The 23,650-nt window shown below is 41.2% G+C and overlaps 1 protein-coding gene across 1 annotated transcript; it reads right to left on the bottom strand.

Moving 5' to 3' along the window:
• Nucleotides 1-6,081: 6,081 nt before the first annotated feature.
• Nucleotides 6,082-23,441, bottom strand: LOC149322448 (protein Njmu-R1-like). The gene is made up of 10 exons (XM_089478012.1): nt 23,268-23,441; nt 21,809-21,886; nt 20,756-20,881; nt 17,783-17,923; nt 16,152-16,209; nt 14,374-14,493; nt 12,727-12,791; nt 12,485-12,618; nt 11,344-11,447; nt 6,082-9,681 (listed from the first exon to the last, which is right to left on the bottom strand). Exons 1-10 carry the CDS (start codon nt 23,411-23,413, stop codon nt 9,427-9,429), a joined length of 1,227 nt encoding a protein of 408 aa, XP_089334138.1. The 5' UTR covers nt 23,414-23,441; the 3' UTR covers nt 6,082-9,426.
• Nucleotides 23,442-23,650: the final 209 nt, after the last annotated feature.

Below are 23,650 nucleotides of genomic sequence, written 5' to 3'. Positions count from 1 at the left end.
CATGCTTTGTTTTATTTTCCCCCAAAACAGAAAGCATGCAAACAATTTTGAGGCCAGTAGCATGTCCCAGGAGGACAAGATTTGCTCCCAGACGTGCCAGCACTATTCAACCTTGATCAGTGGGACAACATCAAGAGGGGAAAATGTGATTATAGTGTAGCACTTTAGGGGGCAGAATCCTATTAGTGGCTTATGCATAAATCTTTTCAAATGGGGCATGGGGGCTATTGTTTTGCCTTTGCACTCCATCCACAGCTCCAAAGCTTCAGGTAAGGTGGCTGCTGCTGCTATTCCTGCTATTCCTTACTGGCAAAGAGGGGAGGGCAGGGAAGAGGGAGGCAATTCAGAGGAGGAGAATGCAGTTGTTCTTTGCTTTGAAAGGAAGGAAAAGGAACTTGGGAGTACATCCTCATTTCTTCCCTCTTTGGTCCAGCTGCATCTTCCTCCTCTGAACTGCCACATTCCTCCCTATTAATTTGGTAAGGAACAGTCTCAATGGCACCTCATGGGTCTTAAGGGGAGGGGATATGGACCTATGCTGTCAGAATACTTTGTAACAGCTGCTTGGCATAGGTTTCCCCATAGATGTTAATGATTAGCTAAGACACAGCCAAAAAGAAGGTAAAAAGACACCTGGGTGTAGAGCTGATCCTCTCAGCTGCCTGTGGCGCTCCCAGGACCTGGGGAGAGGTGGAACATGCAGCCCCCTCTTCACTCTATCCCAGGTTACGCCCTGTTTACTTTATCCCATTAGATGTCATCATAGATATGATGATGGCAATGCTCCACAGGCATAGGAAAGAGAGTCCGGGTCCATTTTCAACATCACAAGGATGAGGAGTGCATATCTTTTCCTCCACTCCAATGTCGGTTCACATTTCCCCTGACCCAGTTTGCTGTACAACCTATTCTCCCTCGCCCTGCAAGCTCATCAAGGCAAACAGCCATAGAAGCTATGGGGAGATCAATAAGATAAATGAGGAATCTTCGTGCACTATGTTTATTAATAAGGTGGCAGAGGCTTTATATGGATCTATCCTGTATTTTCTTGGATTTGTTGGTCATACTAAAGCAGGTAACCTAGTGTCCTCCAGAAGTTTTAAAATGACAGCTTCCATAATTCCCAAACATTCGCTGTGCTGGCTGGGGCTCATTAAATTTTTAGTGCAAATTCTGTGGCAGGAATAAGGTTTCCTACCCCTGTCCTAGAATCAAAGAGTTGGAAGAGACCTTAAGGGCCACCCAGTCCAACCCCCTGCCATGCAGCAAATCACAACCAAAGTACCCCTGACAGATGGTCATCGAGCCTCTGTTTAAAATCCTCCAAAGAAGGAGGCTCTACCACTCTCCGAGGGAGTGTGCTCCACCATCAAACATCACTTACCGGCAGGAGGTTCTTCTGGATGTTGAGGTGGAATCTCTTTTCCTGTAGTTTGCTTGTCACTAGAGCAGTGAGTAACAGAGCCTGTTAACCATCATTGATGCACCATCCATCCCCTTTTCCTCCTACTTCTGGGTCAGTGTTTGCATGGGTGCCTGTGCATAATCACTGTAGAACATAATGATACCTACTATGTTGGGGAAGACCTACAAGTGACAGTGCTGTGTGGCTGTTAGTGGCACAACTAGAAGCACATTACTGTCTGTTTTTGCCAATGGGATGGACATTTTGCCTCCATAGGTATTATATAGACATGCCATGCGCGTGCACGCACGCACACACACACACACACACACACACAGAGAGAACTTGTAAGAAGCTTTAATGAAGGCAGTAGTGCAGCAAGGTAGGCCTGGCCTCTGCAAAAGTACAGCCTCTATGACAGTGGCTGTCACATATACCTAGAATAGAACACTTGCAGTAGGCACAAATTGATCTGTCCCTCTTGCAGAAGTGCCAGTGCAAAGGGGGGGGGGGGGAGAGTTAGGTTGGTCAGAATGCTTTTTGAACTCTTCTTTCCCATATATATGTGTTTTCAGGCTAAAATGGAGCAGTTTATATTTTCAGGGATGATCTCATAAGCAAGATGTCATGGGACAACAGATTCCACTGCAGCCCATTGGTTGCATGAACATGACCCATTTAATTGAACTGTGGAGGCAAGGAGAGAATAGGTTACAATAACATGAGATAAATCAGTTTCTGAATTATACTACTTGAGACTCTAGATGTGGGTTTATATAACTGAATGCTGCTGCATACTCGGTATGTACAATACAATAAAGAACAATCCATATATAAGGAGAGAAATTCTAGCCTAGTCTTCTTGAGGACATGCCAGGCATCTATCTGCCAAGATATTATTACCATGATGATGATGATCATCATCATCATCAGGGCAATACTCAGTCAAGTGAACCTCTGTCTGCAATCTAGTACATTCCACAAACAAAGTCATCTCTTCATCTACTGATTTGTGCAAACCAGACCTTAATGCTGTGGCTAATGGAACTTCCTGCATAATCTGACTCTGGACTTGGCTACACATTTTGCATGTCAGTTATTACGAGAAGAAATCTCCTTCCTGGCCATTTAATCTGTCCCTTGCCATAGCAAAGGACAATCCATCATGGACCCAGGAGAGCACAGACAACCTTTCAGTGAGATTAGTCAATGGAATTTCTCCCTTACCTTACACCAATCTGTTTTATGAGCCTTGCCACTTGATTTCTACAAATAATTGTGTAAGGCTTAAACCTTTTGCTAGTCAAATCACACAAAACTGATGCTGCTCTGAGTTAAACTGCCTCTTAAAGAAACGTTGTTCTCGGGTATTGCTGGTCCAATGAGTGCTTAGAGGATAAATTCCTTCCTTACCTCCAGATGTCCTTGCAAGCTTACAACATTGTACTGCCGCAGACATTCATAGATTAATTACATCTTGCGGTAGGTCTTAGCATCTTCCAGCAGGCTTTGTGTTTTAACTCTGTTCCTGCCAGAATCTCTGGGAGATAGTCTGAGCCTTTCTTGATATATGTAGAATCATTAAAACGCCATAACTGAGAGATTAAAAACGTACAGGCTGAAATAAAACCAAACATGGACTTGAAGCCAGTCTTCCCTTTTGTTGAGGTTTGCATGATGCATAGGGCCAGAAAGTGTTATCAGATATGCTCTTATCTCCTATAATGAAGAATTACAGCAGAGGTTAAAGAGCAACAGAACAAGAAGGATGGTGAAAGAGAGGGTTTGCTCAGCATCTACAGGGACATCTACTGGCCATTGTTGAGATGAATTCTATAACTACTGTTTCTGAAGGCTGTTAACTGTTTCAAATTAGGTGTTTAGTGGCTTCATGCTCATTCTAGGTTGATTTTCATTTTCCTCTGAGAGCAGGTGGCAGCAATGATTGATGATTGTATCAGAGGTGGACAAAGTGTAGGCAGCGTGAGCCTGCAGCCCCACAAGTCGCCAAGCCTCAAAGGATTTTTAAAAAATTTCCAGTCAATTCTGGCCCCTTCATGGCTCAAACCTATGCCCTCCAAAGCAACAAAAATAACAAACAATAAACCTCCCAAAATTGGCAAAAATTGAAACAGTAAGTGAGACAGTGTCACTTCAGGTATGCCATTGTGGTCTAGGGGCTAAAATCCCCCCCCCCATTCTTCCACAGTTGTCCACCTCTGGTTTCTATTATGAGATAGGAGTTTTTAAAATGTCCCCTCCTTAGATTTAATAGGTTGCCCCCAGAACCTTGACAACATCACTGAGAACTTTCAAGCACAGACAGCAGACATGATTTCTATGGAGAATTGGCTGTGTTTATAAGCATGCAGGGACAGGGCAAAACAAGAAGTAAATGTTGTGTTGTTGTCAGCTGACCAAAACTGCTGGGTGTAGTTTTCAGGAGAGGAGAGGGAGAATGGGATTTGTGTATGCTTAATTCTTTCACTGCTTACTGCTATGTCCTCTTGCATATTTTTTGGTCCCAGCCAGCTTTCTGACAAATAAAAGGTGCATGTTATTTTACCAGGTGAAATGGCAGGTAAGAAAGGGTTAAGCAACTACCTGCTTCTTCTCTACAAATCACTGCATATGTCTTGGAATGCTGCAAAGCAGCAGGGATCCCAAACCATTGTTTGTTATTGCAAGCATAGGCTGACATCAGTCTTGGTCAGATGAAACAGTAATTTTGAGCTTATGTGACTAAGATACAGTGAGCCATGTATGCTCCTCTTTTGTTCTCACAGGATCAGAAACTTGTCCATTTTAAACAAACCAGAGCATGCGTGATGGCCAAAATCAGGAAACACTGATTTGTTTTTTCTCTGGTTACTCCTCAAACCACATTCCAAAATGTGGTCCTGATTTTCTTACTATTGTTTAAAATAAGATGCAAGAACCTGTGGCTCGCCAGATGATGTTGAACTCCAGCCAGAATGGATAATGGGCAAGGAAGATGGGAGTCACCCAGCAGCATTTGGAGGGCCACAGGTTGCCTGCCCAGGTCTAATTTCCAGTGAGAGCATGCATAAGCATGCAAGCCCAAGGCTCTCACCAGTTTGTTCCCATAGCAGGAATCATTAGTTTTCTATGTCTTCACTGGGCTTCTGAATCAATAAGATGTGAATTTACAGATGTGTAGTTCAAGCCTGACACTGATGTAAGTTTACCAGCAGGTTGCTCTGTCTGCAGCCAGGAGTCCTTTGAAGACACTTTGCAGTTTACAACTTAACAGCTGGACTGAAAATCACCTTGTCTCTTCAGTGGCACAGGCAGCTGCTGTGGAAATATCACAAAACTTTCAAAATCCTCATTTGGGGAAGGGAGAGATTAAACTTATTTGCCCTCACCCTCCATGGGAGATTTGCTTGCAGGAGCTGCCTTCTGAACATTTGTGGGTAGCACTGTTACCCCAAGCAATGGGTGGGATGCCTCCCTATTTGGACCCTAGACTATTGGACTCAAAACACACTCTGTAATGCCCACCTAGGCCTCTCGTTGAACTGGTTGGGTGGTGCACTTGCAGGAATGTGTTCCTACCCATCACTAATGAGCATGTAAAAAGAACGGAATTAAACCTGGAACTTTGTACCAACCATGCAAGTGTTGCTAAGAAAAGCTTAACACCTGCATAGCCAGTGTGGTGAGGGATTATGAGCATTGATGTCCAAAATCTGGATGCCCACAGATTAATCACACAACTTCTTTTAGCCAAACGACTGGCATTTTGTTAGTGATGTTTGCTGTTGTAGAGTCTGTTGTTGTTGTCCCTTGCTGTCCCAAGAGGCAGCACATGTAGTAGCTGGTGGAGAATGGGGGCATGCAAAAAGTATCTGGCTGTGTCTCTACAGCCAGAGAAATGATGGTGTTATTATCTGGAACCTCCTGGTGGTCCTCCAGAGGTCTCAAATGATGGTGCAGGGGTTGTACATCTGGCTACAGGGACATAGCCAAATACTTCTCAGCTGCCCCTGTTTTCCACCAGCTACTTGTCATTGTGAGGGTGGAGAGAGCAGCAAAAGGCAGGTGGGTTTCAATGGAGGGAGGATGCAGTGCAACTCTGCCTGAGCAAAACTTTATGCCCCATCTCACAATGCAGGAATGTGGCCATTGCTGCCACTTCCTGCTCACTGCTGATTTTAAACAAGACTGTTACCTGTGTTTATGGCCTCTATGATCCTGCTTTGCTAACTTTACAAAGATAAAAAGGGAAAATTCTACATTACTAAGCTGTAATAAAGTCCCTATGTTCATTCTAATAAGCTCTTTAAACAAGGAAATAAAATTGGGCACACTGGGCATTCCTTATGTAGTTTTTCTATACGGATCTTCCTCCTCCTCCTCCTCTAAGTTCTTGTGTGTATTTTCCTGTCTGTGCAAATGCCTTGTGAAGGTAGGGGCACATGCTCCTGAGTAACCCCTCCCCCTTTTCACCACAGGTAAGAGTCCATTACCAGGACAAATGCTTGCCTTACACCTGAGGCTGGCTCACACAACCTTCTGCCCATCAATCCCACTTTGTGACACTACGGGTTACCACTGCTTACCAGGAGTCTTTTTATCAGAAGGGCCATGTCTGGTGTCAAACACATTATATTCAACTATTTGGCAGAGAAATAATAAAAGCAAACTTGTTTGCAGATAAATGCATTTTAATACACAATTAATCACTGGTTCTAATTAAAAAACCCCTCTAATAAGGTCCCTCAGGAACCCCAAACAGAATACAAATTAGTATCACAGAGCGCTTTATAAGATACACAGAATTCCACAGGCTGAATGTATGCAGGAAAAATACATTAATGTTTACTATATTTAACAGACATATTAGTCATAGAGCACACAGAGTAACTCCCCACAATGTTTGTTAAATTTACAAATAAAGGTAATAAAGGTAGATTTAGCTTTTCGTTCTTTTCCTTAGTATTTCTATCCCCCCCAAAAAAATCATTACAGCACCAAATGACGTTATTCTGCCTTAAAGAAAATGCTGAAGAGAATATGTTTTCCCCTCAAGGGCTATCAGGGCACATAATACCTGCAAAGTAGAATGCTGTAATAAATGTCAGAATATTTTTCTATTGTGTACATAACTGTATAGTTTTCTTTTAACAATTATTTGTGCACAGACTCTACAATTTATTGTTCAGCTTCTCTCCAACCCCTTTTTTAAAATGAGGTGGTCAGTATAAACATGCTAAAAAAAACCCACGTTGAAAAGATGGAGCCATGTTTTACAGATACAACTATAATTAAATAATTAACAACTATCATGATGGAAGTGTCATTTGAGTACTGGGTTCAACCGTTGCTTCAATTTAATTTTGTGTCATAAGGTAGCAAAGGCAGTTCCTCATAAAAAGGGCTAAGCAAAAGGCAGAAAACCTGCCTCCTTAAGCCAAGACTGCAACTGTAACAGACTGGATCACACCTTCCCAAATATAAGGAATGGTGCATCAGGGTGAGAGCCTGTGTAATGGTTAGAGTGTTGGATTGGGGCTCCTGGAGACCAGGGTTTGAATCCTTGTTCACCCATGAAAGCCTACTAAGTGACCTTAGAGAACTCACACACACTCCGCCTCAGAGGAAGACTATGGCAAACCTCCTTTGAACAAAGTTTGCCAAGAAAACGCTGTAATAGGTTCACCTTAGGGTTGTCATAAGTTGGAAACAACTCATAGGCACACAACCAGTGTTAAGGCTGAGAGAACTAATTACCTATTTTGTGGTATGGAAACTGATTCTGGTTCCTGCCTTCCCTTTACAAGTGAATGGGGCTATCAAGGCTATGTTGATTTTGTATTCAATTCAACCTAGACATACTTCAATTCACTTCAAAGACATAGCCATGATAAGTCTGGAAAATCAGTATGCAAAAGGATCTTGCAGCACCTTTGAGACTAACTGAAAGATAGATGTTGGTAGCATTAAAAAGATTGTATGTACAGCGCTGTGTAAATTTACAGCTTTATAAATAAAGGTTAATAATAATAATAATAATAATAATAATAATAATAATGAGCTTTCCTAGACTTAAACCTACTTCCTCAGACGCGTTTGGATTCACCTAAGGCTTAAATTAGCTATGACTCATTTCAGTGAGACAACTCTAATTAGGACTAAATCTGGGTTCAGTCCTTTTATTATTAATACAGCCCACTACCATACTTGAGGACCTTTGACACATACATTTTTGTAGGACTGAGCCCTGCAAATGGCTGAGAACTAGGAGCAATCATATTTTAAAGAAATGTGAAAGCAGATTTAAATACCCAAGAGGCATTTCTTCATTAGATAGGATACAGAAAAAGCCAGAATAGAGGCATTTTCTAGACACATGTAGCCAAAGGTAAGTGCTTCTGTGCATTTCAAGATAAATCTTAGCTAAACAGAGAACTGTGTACACAATTAGATTTAACAGCCAGAGCTGTGTGCAACTAGTGCTTTGTAAGGAAGGCATCTCCTCCTGCTCATCAGTTTTTCAAAAGAAGACTATAATTGTTTGTTTCTATAGAGGACCTAGATGTATCCCACCTCTCCTGTCAAACATTTTATCATGGGGATATTTTTGAGGAATGTTTATGTTCATGAGAAATTCTGTCTCAACCCTTGCTCCAACAGAATCATCAAAATGTTTCTCAAATTTTCCAAAGTGGAAAAAAAACAGTTTGTGAATATTGCACAGGTCACTTTTACTCTGCCATTTCTATTATGATGTATGTAGTGTGTGTCCCCCCCCACCCCATGCTACCTTCCTTTGATATGTTCTCACTTCACAGTACCAAACTACTTTTTATAACTCATGGAAAGAGATGCAGGGACAGCCTTGAAAAGAGCAAGCAGCAAGTGCTCTATCTTGAGAAAAGAGTGGATGCAGATGCATTTAAAGTCCATAATAAGTCACTGAACACATTTTTTACTCAGAAACTGCAGAGAGAAATGGAGTTATCCTGGGTCAGTTACTATTTTATGGTCTGTAGGCAAGGTACGAAGGGGGAGAAAGGCTTGCTAATCCAAGAAAAGAATTATTACTTTTTATGAAGAATATAAATATATTTATCCTTTCACCAATTCATAAATCTAATCAAAATATTCAGTCATGATCCATGGGGACAGCTATCATTAAAAGGCCTTAGTCTAGTCATGAAAACCAGAAGCTATATAATCTATTCCCAAAGCAAGGAAAAGATAATAGCATTTTATATGATTATCCCTCCAAAAAGGAAAATGTAGCTGTCCTATTAAAGTTTTGGATAATAGGACTGCTACATTTCCTTTCCTTTTAGGATAATCATTTGGAAGAATTTATACAACAAGAAATTATATTTCACAAATGCAAATAGTATCAATTTACGAGCATTTATCTACCTAAAACGCCACTGTGAGCTTCATAAAATGAATGAACACACTGTACATAGGTAAAGGCATAATATTCCCAATCTAAAAGACAGGTTAGCAAAAACAAGCAACAAGCTCAGGTATTCTCCTCTTCCTTCCTCCTGCATTCCTACCTGCAAAGAGTCTAAATGTTTTGTTAAGCTAGTTTTGCTGTGATGTAAAAAGTAGGAAGCTGTGATTTAAGCACTCCCTTCAAACCAGGATCACAAACCAGAGTTTAATTCCTGGTTTCCAAACAAGCTTTGCAAGAAATAATTAAAACCACAGTTTTGCAGGTTAGACATCATGGGGAATTTCTGGTTTATGAAACCAAGAAATTATCTCTTTGGTCTAACGTGCAAGAAAAGGAATAATAGGGAGGGAACACTGAAGCCTCCTGCTCATTCCTGAGCCACCAAAACACAGCAAAAAACATAGTACTCATAGCAGACAATGCTATATGTGAAACAAAAGGTTTTTGTTTTCTTGACTACATTTAAATGCTCTGAGGGGACTAGCTGCAATTCTCCACAATGTGCACTTTGTAGTTTGGGATTTTTAATGCACATTTCTTTCACATGTTAAGAGTACATATGTACACACATTTAATTTTGCAATGTGTAAGCAGTCCTATGTTCTGGGGAGGAATTTAAACTACAAGCTGGTTCTCTCATGAATTCCTCAAGGACACCGATTACATTTTTGGCTTCTGGCATTTCTGCATGTTCTACTTTCACAATCTTCAAGAGAACATCTCCGCTGCCACAGTTCTTCAGAAACAAGTAACACTTGAATAAAGCATAATGGCTCATTTCTGCCTGTCTGATGAACCGCTTCAGATTGTTGATGTCTTGTATGGCCTAGAAAGCAGCAAACAAGTACACAAGCTGAGAGACTACCCATGCAAACAGATCTGTGTGTCCAGTTCTTCCTACTGCCATCCTGTGCATGCTTGTCTGGAAATAAGGTCCACTGAACTTAATACATGTTCCTTGTGAATGGACACACAAAAGAATGCTTTAAATGCTTTCAAGACTGATTAATTTTGATAGGAGAGGTAAACACCTAATGTTTTCTTTCCTCTGTCATTAGTGGGAATTAAAAAGAGTGACTGGGGTTATACAGAAGCATCTGAAGGAAATTTGCAATTGCAAAAGAACAACTGTTCAAGAAGGAAAGCGAGGGGGCTGCATTGACTGCTCCAACCCCAAAAGTCAGGTAATTGGCATGACTGCCTGTCATTTTCCAGGCCACTGCTTGCATGTACAAACACAATGCATGCTCTGATTTAAGGACCTCATGCATAAAACGTGAGGAGCAGTTTTATGAGAGCAGTAAATGAAAAGTTCTCTAGAAAGCATTCCTTATCCTTAAATTAAAATCAGTGACCTGAAAAACAATGGGCACAATCAAGTTCAAGCTAAGCACTTTAAACTTGCATTGATTTCAGTGGACGACAGCAAAGCAGCTGTCTGTTTCTCCTACTGGAATAAGTGGGCACTTCAAAATATATGACTGCAATCTAATGCACATCCACTCAGACATAGGTCTGACAGATCTGTGTGCACAGTATTACAACCTTCCAAGTTTCATAGGCTTACACACAGTAATTACTACCACTTCTGTATTATTTGGTTAAATTGCATGGCCTGGTATTTTGGGGGGAGGGATTTTATATTTCCCTGGTATCTAGTTGTTTATGAAGGTCATCTTTTGTAACATGGCACTTTTACTAATTCAAAGAGTAGGTAAGGGCAAAAACTGACTTGGGCCCGGAACAAGCCGGCTCTAAAAGCCAACTTCCTGGCGATTTGGGGGCATGGCGTTTAGATACCACATGCCCCCAAGACATCTTGAAGCCATCCAGCTGCCCAAATGTGGCGGATTCATGACACTCTGGCAGCACTACATTTACATGCTACACACTGCCAGAGCGTCTGAAGCCGCCATGAGGCCACAGTGGGACATGAAAAGGCGGCTTTTTGCCATCCGAAAAAGGAGATCTTTGCTGCTCCTTTTTCAGGTGGCTTAAAGGTGGACTGGGGTTGAGGTGTGTGGTTGCCACTGCTCCTTCTGCGTGTCTGTTTTGCCCCTTGGTTTAAAGCCAACTGCCTGGTTACAATTTAGTTTTCCCAAGCACTCAGCTTATAGCCAACAGAAGAGGTGTAAAAAACAAAAAGAATTTTACCACTGACTTCAGTTGGGGATAGATTTTACTCTAAACCATGGCTAGAGAAACAGTGGCCCTCCGGACATTGCTGAATCCTAATTTCTATCTGCCCTGGCAAACCTAGGCAATGGTGAGGCAGTAAGTTAATCAACATCTGGAGGTCTGAAGGATTCTACCATGTCTTAAACTATAGTTCTTTGGCTAAACTGGATAATAGATGGAAGTAATGTCCATGGAACAGCTCAAAATTTAACACTGCCTTGATGAAGAAGAGTCTGCCATAATTCATAAGCAATATGTAAAATGTTCAGATACCTGCTTTGCCAGTGCTATATATACAGAAGTAAATTACCTTCAATTTAAAATTCTCCAGTATCTGCTGGAAAAGAAATGGGTTTCCTCCTTCAGCACCGTTTAGAAATGCCTGCATCCAGTCTTCACAGAACTTGTTACTACCTGAAACAATTTTTGGGGGAAAGTAAGTATTTTAGCATTAGCACAATATGCTTAAGTGTCCCTTAAACATAAGCATGGGAACATGAGAAGCTTGTCAGAGCGTCTGCAAAAGGAAAAAGGGAGAACTGTTCATGATTCCTGAAATGGAGGTTGGTGGTGAGCAAACAGGTTAGAACAATTCACCTTTGCAAATTTACAAAGGAAGAGTTGGAGGTACATTCTTATATTTATATGCTTGCAGAATGCACACCATGCAGAATTCTGCATGCAAGTCATCACCTCATAAATGCTACACAAGCAAACAGCAAAAATTATTTGTTTATAAATATCTGAAACTAGGAAAATATTAAGGGGCCATATGTATGGCACAGAATACCACTAGAGGATTGGTTGTGGACTTTCTGGAACAGACCATTGTTCTGAGCTAGCCAGACAGAAAAATGCCATATACCTTTATTAAGCCAATGAAAAACACCCAAAAGTGTATGCAAACTTCTGTGACCTCTATATATTCCCTAGTCCCTTTCAGTTAGGTTAATATCAATTCTGGAAATTTCTTAATGACCAACATATCGATCTTCATTTTTATACAACTGAGCTAGAAGTATACCACCAAGACTTCCCACCATCCAGACACAGTTGACTGTGTAAGTTATATTTATGGGGATGGATAGAGGCACCTTTTTTCTCAAATACTTGAAGTCTGAAACCTTAAGTAAGTACAATTTTAGAAAGCAGCTTTCTGTGGAGCAATTATTCAAACTGATGCTATGAATCCCCAATATTTGCCCAGAAGTATTACAAGAAGCTCACAGGGAAATGTGTTTTTCATTATGTAATCAGAAGCATAAGACATCTGCATAGACAATTTCCCTACCAGTAAACTCTGTCAGGAGCAGACTGATGTAAGAGATTCCCCCCAAAAGCTGATATTTGTTAGAGTGATAACCAATGGTGAAGTCTATCATTTCTTATTATTAACTACTCTACGAAGATGAATAGCACTACTGTACCTAAAACATCTCCATCTAGCTCACCTGCATTGTGAAACTGTGGCTGTGGACCACTACAATCTATCACCACTTGCTTCTGACCCTCAGTCATTGCTATACATAATGAAGTCATTGTGGTTTCCCGGACAAGATCTTGAAGGCTTGCAGCTCTAAGAAACCTGCAAAAGAATGTGAATGTTACTTCTTTTTTTACAGTTTTCTTTAGACAAGGCAGGTGCCATGTAACAAGGTAGGAAACATCATTTTGAATGACAGGTTTCTCTTACCTGTGAATATCTTTTTTTGTCCTTTCATCAGAGTCTTTGACTTCAACTGGAGTGCAACTCAGGGCCTTGAAACAGGAATGTGATAATGTCAGCACTTTATATAAGGACAGAGACTCAAGTGACAATCCTACCTAAAGGAAGCTATCTAGGATGAAGTCCATGGAATTTTTCTGAGTTAATTCATAGTACTGTGCAGTTAAAAACTACTGTGCAAACTGTGCAAATACAGAATTCATTCACACTATCCACTCATTTTCTAAGGTGTTTGTGTTGCAGCTTTGTAAATGTTCTTCTTTGCTCCATTTTATGGTCACAACGGGAGTTAACTAAATACAGCAACTGTGAACTGAGGTCAATCAATGAGTGTTCTGGTCCAACAGGGAGCTGAACTCAAAGTCATCCTAACCTGAATACAATAGTCCACCACAAAATATATAACAAATGCAGAGAAGCTCCTTTCTTGGGGGTTGGCTTCCCTTTAGTCTCACATTGTTTAGTTTGATGCAGGCCCAAAATCCCGTGGCAGGATCCTGCCTGTGCAGACATGGATCCAGAGTCTCTGAGGAACTCTTAGGCAAAACCAGGCTGTTCAGATAATGCACACACACACACACACACACACCCCATGTGTTTGTTACCTTTCCAGGGGGTGATCCATCAGAGAAGCCCCCCAGTTGCCCCGACTGACATGAAAAGGAAAGGGACTAACATAGGTAAGTTCCGGGGGTAGGACAGCACGGACTCAGTCCCTGTTATCCTGCCCCATCTGCTCAGGACCTTGGGGGCTGTGCAAACCGCCCCTGAGGGGCAGCCTCCAGCCGCCTCCGTCAGATTGGGGCCACAGCAACCATACGCCACGGCCCCAATCTGGCCTTTCCGCGGCACAAAAAGGAGCTGCAAAAAGCGACTCCTTTTTGTGCCCTGGAAATGGCACCGTAACCACCAGTGGCACAGCTTTATGGTGCTCCTTTGGCACTGCCCCATCTAAATGCAGCGCCAGAAGAGCACTATGACGGTGGCACGCTGGACTGGGGGTGGAGCTGGGGGTGTCGCTCCCAGGTAAGCCAAAATACCGGTCTACACAGTCCTTTAGTCTCTGAGGCAAAAATAACAATAACAATTTGTGGCCTGAATCCTACGGGTTATTACCAAATAGATGAAACCCATTAGTTCAGTAGCTCAATAGTGAGTTAACACACATGTAAATCTTATTTATTCAATAGGTCTACACCCTAACAACAGGGTTTAAGTCACTGTGCATCTCCGGAGCTGCATACACATCCTCAAAATGTTGGATGAACAGTCAAGTTTTAATTTGGTGGTGAAATTAGGTTAATGTCAGCACCAATTAGTACATCAAAGGATGGAATTTCATAACTGGGATGGAACAGCAAAAAAGGACTTCTTCCCCTATGTCTCCACATAATATATTCTACCCAGAGGTGGGATATGGAGGAAAGCTCTTTTGACAACTCTGAATGCTCAGGCAGGAAAAGTGCTTCCTCAAGTTTCAAAGTACTTTGACTAATGTAACTAATACATTAACTGACGACTACTGTTATTGCTGCTGCTTTGGTTTTTCCTTTTCCAGAGCTATATACTCATGAGTAGAAACATCCATGATGTTTGAGTTTGTACAATACTCACAGCATGTAACAAAAGTGCAAGTTTCTCCTGGAAGAGCTGTACCACTCTCTGAACAGGGCACACTGAATCCTCAAACCACGTTCTGAGGAAAGGTTTAATGCAGGTTTCCAGATTATTTTTCTGTAACAAATGGAAGAATTAAATGTCTATAGAAACAGTTTGAAATTCCTGTGAGAAGTAAAAATAGTTCACACTGCAATATATGGTGAATTGTGTCCCAAAATCAGAAGCCCAACCCAAGAACATAGAAAGCCTTCTCCAGTTGTTGAAATACTGGCCAGGAGATTCCAATGAGTGTTGGTAATGGTTTTCCGCAAGGGACTCTGAAGTCAATAATAATATTTCCCTGGCCTGAAAGTGCCACATAAACCAGGACGTATATTCAAATACATTAGCAACATTCAGCAGTGATTAAATTCAAAGCTAAAAGAAATGTTGGGTGGCATTAGCCAAAGTGTCCTTCATCCACTGTAAGCCTCCTTGAGCATAAGGAGACAAAAAATAAAATATTTTTAATAAAATGAAAAATTAACAAAAGCAAAAAAAAAAAGTGACTGAAATATAGGAGATCTAGTTTTCCCTTGCCCTTGGGCTGTCATTAAACACTGTAGCTAAATCACATGTTTTTCCTACACTGTAGTTCTCCTAACAGTAAAACCAGGACAAAGATTATTCCGTTCAAATATCCACCCAGCTTTCTGCCTACTGCCCTTTCAAATGAAACATTGAGAAATGTATATAACCTCATTAACATTTTTGTATTATATTTCCTTCTTGAGTACAACTTAATAAGGAATGCTCACATTTACTAACAAGGCATATATAATTGTAGCAATTATTTTAAAATAGTCTTACATGCTGGACCACACCAAATCAGCACACCTTTTCAACAGCAGGCATATCTCATTGGTGCTCTAACCCTTTTGCAGTGAAATATAGCAAAATCCAAAACCCACAAAACAGTGATACAAAACCTTTATTGGGCCAACTAAAATACACAAAATGTGTCATGCAAGATGTACTATCCAAGATGAGCAAGGATCTAAGTAGCAAACTATGTCATGCATTTTGTCCAGGCATTCAGGTGTCAACTAAAACTAAGAAAATCAGACAATTCACGGGTTTTTTTCTTCCAGCCATCTCACCTCAAATTACATTCCTACAGTGTGGTCTCTCCCACAATATGGTAGAGAATGGATCTCTAGAACCAAAGTCTGAGGCTAAAGTGTTCTGTTTCAATGGTGGGAACCTCTGGCAAGAGAGAACTGAACTGAGGATGTCCTGGACTTGTTATGTTCACAACTAAACCATCAGCAGATCATGAACAATTTTGGGAATTGTTCAAACAAGACACCCAAGCAATCATGCTTCACAACTTTTGACTCTGTGCCTAGTTTATCCATACATACCTCTTTACTAACAACTTTAACTTTCTTCCCCACCTTCTTGCTGTTGTTGAAGCATAAAATTGAGTTAGTCTAGTAGGCTACATTTCAGAGGAAGGAGATGGCAAAGCCAGCTCTGAGTATTTCTTGCCTAAGAAAACCCTATGGAATTCACGGAGTTGCCATAATTTGCTGGGCGACTTGAAGCCACATACACACAGGGAGAGAAGGAATGGCAGATGAAATATGAGAAGCACAAAATAACTGAATCTGTTTGTACCTGAGGGCGTATTTTTTTTTTAAAAAAAAAAAGCATTGCCAGTTTTCAAAATCCATTTCATTTACAATAAGAAAAAAAGTTACATAAATTAGGAAACAGCAATCCACATTTACCTCTGAATCTAGGTTAATCTTCAGGTCTTGAACATATCGGTCAAGCTCAAGTCTGAACGTAAGCTCTTAAGGAAATAACCTATGCATCTGTTCAGGGATCTTAGATGTGATCATTGCATTCTTCGTTATATGCCCTTGAGCCCTTTATTTATATTACATATTTGATAACCATTCGGGGAAAAACATTAACATATATTCAAAATCAACTCAAGGAATTGTGAATTCAGGGAGTAGCCAATGTCTTCAACAACAAGCCATCAGATGTACAGTCCGCCCTCGCCTTACGCAGGGGATCTGTTCCGGACCCCCCCCCCCCCTGCGTAAGGCAAATTAAGCGTATGCTCAAGCCTCATTTGTTTGAATGGGCTGTGTCCCTGTGGTGCGGCACATGCCATGGGGAACACCTCATTCACCATATTAGGTCCACATGACCTCAAGTCCACATATAGCGAGCCCGTGTATGGCACAGAAGCACTGTATTATTAATTAAGCTGCACAAGTAATAGGTGAGTGAAATTTGAAGGTCATTTTTAAAGAAAAATATAGACATTGAAAAACAATTTATGGACCTGTTGCACTTCTCTTACATCAGCAATCAGCCTTTGCAAACAATCCAGTTGAGAAAAAATAATATACTGGGCCTTACATTTCAACCTAGCCTTTTGTCATCTGACTTTCCAATACAGTCTTTGAAAAATAAGGCCTGGACACTTGCTTTAGATTTAGATTCATTTTATCTAGTTAAAGGATCAACAGTCATAAAATATATAGGAAACCATACAGAACTGGTTCAGGCTGAGCATCCCTTATTGAAAATGCTTGGGATCAGAAGTGTTTTGGATTTTTTTTAGATTTTAAAATATTTTAATACACATGATGAGATATAGTTTGAGTATCCCGTATCCAAAATGCTTGGGACCAAAGGTGTTTGGGATTTCAGATTTTTTTTATTTTGGAATATTTGCATATACATGCTGAGAAATCTTGGAAATGGGACCTAAGTCTAAGCACAAAATTTATTTATGTTTCATATATACCTTATAATATAGCCTGAAGGTAATTTTATACACATTTTTAAAAATAATTTTGTGCATGAAATAAAGTTTGTGTACACTTTGAAGGCAAAGGTGTCACTATCTCAACCACCCGTGTGGACGATTATGGATTTTGGAGGATTTGGATAAGAGATACAAAATCTGTATCTTGGGAATGGGACCCAAGTCTAAATATGAAGTTCATTTATGTTTTATATGCATCTTATCCACATAGCCTGAAGGTAATTTTAAGCAATAATTTAATTTAATTTAATTTTTATTTTGTGCATGAAACAAAGTTTGTGTACACTGAACCATCATAAAACAAAGGTGTCATTATCTTGGCTACCCATGAAAAAAGTTTTGGATTTTGGAGTATTCTGGATTTTCATATAAAAGGTACTCAACCTGTAGTTTCAGAACTCTGAAGATATATTATTTGCCCAGCAATCTACATGTTGGTCTGATTCAGTGATGTAACCACAATACCTCGAATTGATATTTTGTTCATCTCTCAACCTTCACTTCCCCCCATCTCTCTCTCTCTCTCACACACACACACACACACACACACACACACACACAGTAAAAGGATATAACTCAAGCCCCTTTTCCGAGCCTCCCAAAAAACAGATCACATAGTCTGAAGGGCTGTTGCTTGATTCCAGATTTGCTGTTTCTGCAGATTTTTCAAGTTGGAGCAGACAGTAATAGCAACCAAGTCGACTTTCTGGTATACTGACAGAAAAATACTGAATTAATTACACAGTGACTGTACCAAATACAGTAAATTGTATTTTGTATGTGATGTTGCAGTTTATCTTCTCATTCATGGCATTATTAACTAAGCGCACTTGTTCCAGCTTGATCAAAAGCAAGTTTCAGAAACTAGACTCTACACAGTCACTTTATTCTACGCACTACAGCATGTTTCATACTTCCATTAACTTCTTCATTCCACCTCAAGGCTTTATCTACATCCCTTTGGCCCAAGATTAGCCAATGGCAAGTGCAAAAATTACTCTTTACCAACCATCCCAGAGAAAATTACAAAATGTTTTTAAAAGAAAATATACAGGTAGTCCACTTCAACATTTTCAACAAAGCTGCTATCACAGAAAAAAATCTCTGAAATCTCAGCAATTGTTATTAAGAGGCAACAATTAATCACCCTTCCCTCAGCCGAAGGGTAATTCATTATTAAAGCCTGTTAAGACAACAACTTCCAATATCCCCACCATGGTGGCAGATGGACTCTGAAACATCCTGGGGCCATCAGAGTGGGAAAGGCTGAATTAGTTTCCTAGGCTAAATTCAATCCCTGCAAGAGGCGATTCCCTGCCCCATTGATAATCCTCTCTCTTTGGCATGCTTTTTTGAAACAGCTTGACAGGATTAAAGACAGTGGGAGACAGAAGGAGAATCCTTTCTATTTCATTAGCACAGCCAGGCCCTTCTATTCCAGTCCTCTTTTTGAGGAGTACAAATGGTATCAGCTGAGAAGTAATATTGTCTTCTTACTCACCTCTAATCACTTATTTCCTGTAATATGGAACAGAAGGGGAGGTAGCTCAATTTGCTGGTCATTTACACTAAAAGGATGTCCTTTGCCCTCTACTTCTAATTTGTGCACCCACCTCTATGGATATTTAGTGAAGAGATGCAACACATAGCTGATTAACTGGCTAGATGGATTTATTAAATATTCTTTTTAATCAACTAAGAAGGCATCTATAATTAATCAGGCAAAGCATTTCTTTATGTTAACTATTTAAAAAAATTAAATTGGCAAGGAACTTTAGGCTGAAATCGTGTACCCTTTGACCTGATCGTAAATCCAACTGAATTTCATGCCACTTGCTTTTGAGTAAATGCCCTGTTTTAAAAAATAAAGCATGCTGTTTTCTCCTCCCAGCAAAGCCATTTTAATTTCACAACTGTATGAAGATCTAGGCTACAATCATATCCAACTTACACTCTCTGGAATGTAGCTGAGGGGCTATTAGATGCTGCAGACCTCCTTCTCTGCATACAGAGCTGAAGGTATGTGAGGAAAGGCCTCACTGGTGGTACACAGAAAGCTCTGCTCTTGTTGCCGAATCACTTGTGGCAATCCAAATGCAGCAGGGCTGAAAACAGGTCTTTTAAAGGTGTGTGCTTGGACTAGTCTTTGATCTATCACAGTGGTCCCCCAATTCTGCTCTTTAAGGGCTTTTGGACTGAGGCTTCTGGGACCTGAAGTCCAACCTCTTTTAAAGGGAACAGTTTGGAGACCACTGATCTATCAGATCCAACGCTCCCTCATTGCCCTGATATGCCTCTGTAATGTCAAAAGATACTTCCCCCCCATTAGTGTCAGGGCGGTCATTTCTGAAAAGACAAAGAGAAAAGATTTATCTTTCATCCTCAGCGCTGGTCAATACAAGCACAGAGAGCTTAGGAAGCATTGGTTTCTCTGCCACAGATTTACACACATCACTCTGCCTGTTTACATCTAAGCATGATAGAACTCGCTACCAAGCAATCAAGCATCATATCACTGCTATTTGTAAGAGAATTTATTAAGAGCTTAGAAAAATCATATATTCTGACTTGGTTTTAATCACTAAAGTGCATGCTACACAAACAGTCCAGTTAGTCCAAAAAGAGAGGAAAAAAGTGAGCCAACAGTTTGTGTATATTAAGGACTCCCATGCCTGTTATGTTCGGCACTGCATGCTAACATGAAAACAGGAACAGGAACAGTGTCCGATGAGCTGCTGCTTATTTCACATGTTCTTTGAAAGATAATGGTTTCAAAGAACTTTATACTGCCATCTAGAGAAGTGATGTTTTCAAAAGCATCAGAAGAATAGGAAATTTCAGTACCAAATAACCTTTTTCAGTTATTCCTTTCAAAACAAAATGTGACTTACATTTTTGTTATAATTGTTGGTACAGAAGAACATTTGTTACATAGCTAACATGTTAATAAATATATTAATTAGTCAATAAAATCTGTTGACATTTCCCCATTTCATTATAACTGGCATGACACCTCTACCAGAACAAAAAAACCTAAAACAGCCCTTCATGTCCCCTTCATTCCCTTCTAATCTCTAAAAATGCAATACTATGAGTAAATTTTGTAATCCCACAGGTAGAATCTAAAAAATAAATCAACTGGAGGAAGTTCATAACATTTTTAACAAAAAAAAAAAAAAACCCTGCCAGTTCTCATTTTCAGTTCAATGTTGAAGACATCTGTATTTTTAAGTGCTTCCTAATGTGCAGCAAGTATTTTATAGCTAATGCAAATGTTCATTATTGATTATATAGACTACGTCTTTTTTATATTATGTGTTTTATGGTCGCTGTACCCTACTTTGAAATCTTTAGATGTGAGCAGGTTATATGCAGTTGTAAATACTAATATCACATGATAACATCACATCAGGTGCTTTGTGGGGGTGAAAGGAAGAGAAGAGACAACTGTTTTTGGCAGCATCACATGACAACCATAACATCTAATTCTAGTTAGAGGATACAATTATTTCACTTCGGCAGAGGAATCAGTATGTGTGCTCTTACCTCAGCTCAACAGATGCAACATTGCCCATCCCTTCAAAAAAGGATCCCTTAGCAAAATGCTTGGCAATGTAACTGCGCAGTTCCATCTCTGCTTCAGGTAATAAATTAGTGTCCACCAAAGAGAGGCTGTACACATTAAAAAAAATCATTGTTAGTTAAGGCATGGCTTTGGACCAACTATTTCTTTGGTACTCCAGAATGGCTTAACACAACCAGTCCTTGCACAACTGCAATTAAATGCTAGGGCTTTGACAGAAAAAAAATCAACTGAACAATAGCTTCAAACACATCTTATTAAAGCAAAATTTCAACACTACTTAGGGAAAAAAATTAAGAAGTATAAACAGCAGCCTAGACAAACCTTATTAAAATTTAAGTGTTCTTATTTTTATTATCATTACTTTACTGTGGAAGTGCATGGTGTCCCTCCAGAGTAAAAAGAACCCAGAAAAAACAGGTTCTTTTTTAGCTGCCAGGCAGACAACACGAGTGTGCCAATGGCGCACTCATGGCGTAAGCAATGTGTGGCGATGTACAGACACTGTGTGTCCATTACACCAAGATGGTGGCACCTGTATAGATGGGAGGCCGCCATTACTCCACCGTGGACCGTGTGGTTGGTGTGCAGTCCCTGACCCTACAATCAGTGGCGGCATGGTTCTTTTGGACTGTCTGTCCTGTGCCTCAGAAACATTAACAAGCTTTTAGATGGGTACCTACTTTTAATATGCCATGACATTCAAAAACCCAGACCCAGTGTGGTGTAGTGGTTTGTGTGTTGGATTAGAGCTGTGAATAAGCAGGGTTTAAATTCCCACTTGTTTACTGAAACCCACTGGGTGAGCTTGGGAAAGTCACACTCTTTCAGCCCCAGAGGAAGACAATGGCAAAACCATGTTGAACAAATCTTGCAAACCCCATCAGAAGGTCACCTTTGGGTCAGCGTAAGTCAGAAACAACTTCAAAGCACACACATACAACATTCAAAAGACAGTAATCTAAATAGGGAGGAAGGCATTCAGGAAATTAAACCGTTTTGCCATCCTGGTTTACCTGAAGTCATCAGAAGATGGAGATTCAGCAGATGTACTTCTTGGACTCCCATCATCATTTTCTCCTCCCTGAGACAACCTGGAAAGGAGAAACAATCACTAACACAGGCAAGACATATAGCCATGAACATATCCATATCCATGGATTTTGCATCCACTGATTCAACCATCCATGGCTTGGAAATATTTAAAAAAATAATTCCAAAAAGCAAATCTCTCTCTCTCTCTCTCTATATATATATATATGAGATAAGGGACACCATTTTACTATGCCACAATTTCCAGATCCAGAGATCAGAATGGTGTTGCTTTGAAGTCTTCAAAGTATTTTTGTTGGAGGAATATCAGTGCAAGAGAGGCCATCCTCCTCCTGGCCATGTGGCACTGGGAACAAAAGCAGAGACCCGGTTGCATGGATATCCTTCCGAAGAACAACACCTTGAGAAAATGCACGACTGTGGCTAACTGTATTGTTTTATAATTGTTTCTGGCGAATGGTTTTTTTTAACACCTTTGCCCTGATGAAGAAGTCAGTGCATCTTCAAACGTTTGCATCATGTATTTTGTACATTTGGGTTGGCCCCATAAAGGCATCCCTGTTTTGTGGATTTGGGAACTAACATCGGTGGCATCACTGGGTTGGTGTGCCTAGGTGCAGTAACCCATAGTGTCTGACGCACACTGGACTGACCTCCTCCCATCCACACTACATCACCCAGAATCCTTAGTAACTTATTTTTCAACTAATGTTACTCATTAATTGTAATTCCGTAATAGTTGTGACCATCAAAAGCTGGCAAAATTAAAAGTACTGTCAGCCCTCGTTATCCCTGGGTTTTTCATCCACAGATTCAAGCATCCGTGGCTTGAAAATGCTGAAGAAAGGCCTAAATTCCAAATAGCAGCCCTTGGTTTTGCCGTTTTGCCATGGCCCTGTCTTTGACGGGAGGTGAGCATCCAGGGACTGGGATCTCTCTCCATGAGGGATCTGGGAATAACAGGGTCCCAGTGTGTGCCTTCAGATGACAGCACCCTACGCACATCTGCCTGAACGTATCTAAGAATCCTTGTCGTTGTGGAGAACGTTTGCTAAAATGCCATGCTTTTAATATTGTTTTTAAGTGCAATTCTTTAAAATTCAAGTTTAAAGGCCGGACGCCGCTTCTCCTCCCGGGCACTTAGGCCCAAAGCACACGCTGCAGAGTTAGCCCAGCTTGGGCCCGCTTGAACATGGCCGAGTGCTAGGGAATCCTGGGAACTGTAGTCTGCGGGGGCACCGGAGGCGGCTGAGAGGTCTCGGGAAACGGCATCCCCAGCATCCCCTAATGGCCCTGATCCGGGGCAGTGCGGGTGCAAGCGAGGGGCCAGAGACCTCTGCCCTCGGCCTCCTCCCACAGCGAGGCCTCATGGAGAAATCAGGCCAGGCCCAGGGCAGGCCTCTCCCTGCTGCTCCCGCTCACCGTCTTGGGCAGCCCCGGTAGCCGTAGAGGCAGAAGTAGCTGCTGCTGCTGCTCCGCTGCTCCTCCTGGCTGCTCTCCTCCTCCAGCAGCAGCGGCAGCAGCTCCCTCTCCTCCCCCTCCGCCGACTCCTGCAGGGAAGGCAGCATCGTCCTCTCGCTTCCCTCTGGGGCCCGGGCAAGGCAACGGAAGCCCCGCCCTCTCGCCCCGACGCCACCGGTCCCTCTCGATTCCGCTCCCCCGGCACCACGCCAGGCAGCACAGGCCACACCGTTCCGGCCTCGCACGCCCTCCCCGCGGAAGAATGGGGCCCTTGGCCCTGGGGCTAAGCACAACACAAGGGCCCCTGCGAGACTCACCCAGAGAGAGAGAGAGGAAGGAGCTTC

Source organism: Sceloporus occidentalis, unplaced genomic scaffold (assembly GCF_023333645.1).
Source record: "Sceloporus occidentalis isolate IW3139 unplaced genomic scaffold, rSceOcc1.0.p SCAF_1, whole genome shotgun sequence".
Lineage (NCBI taxonomy): Eukaryota > Metazoa > Chordata > Lepidosauria > Squamata > Phrynosomatidae > Sceloporus > Sceloporus occidentalis.
The sequence above is the reverse complement of the archived record's forward strand: the minus strand, read 5'-3'. Positions and strand labels throughout refer to the sequence as shown.

Coding starts and splice junctions, on each gene's coding strand:
- LOC149322448 (XM_089478012.1), bottom strand. CDS start 23,413: ATGCTGCCTTCCCTGCAGGAGTCGGCGGAGGGGGAGGAGAGGGAGCTG. Junction 16,210..17,782: donor TCGGAAAAGGGGCTTGAGTT/ATATCCTTTTAC, acceptor TTAAGAGCTTAC/GTTCAGACTTGAGCTTGACC. Junction 14,494..16,151: donor AGATTAACCTAGATTCAGAG/GTAAATGTGGAT, acceptor CATTTGTTACAG/AAAAATAATCTGGAAACCTG.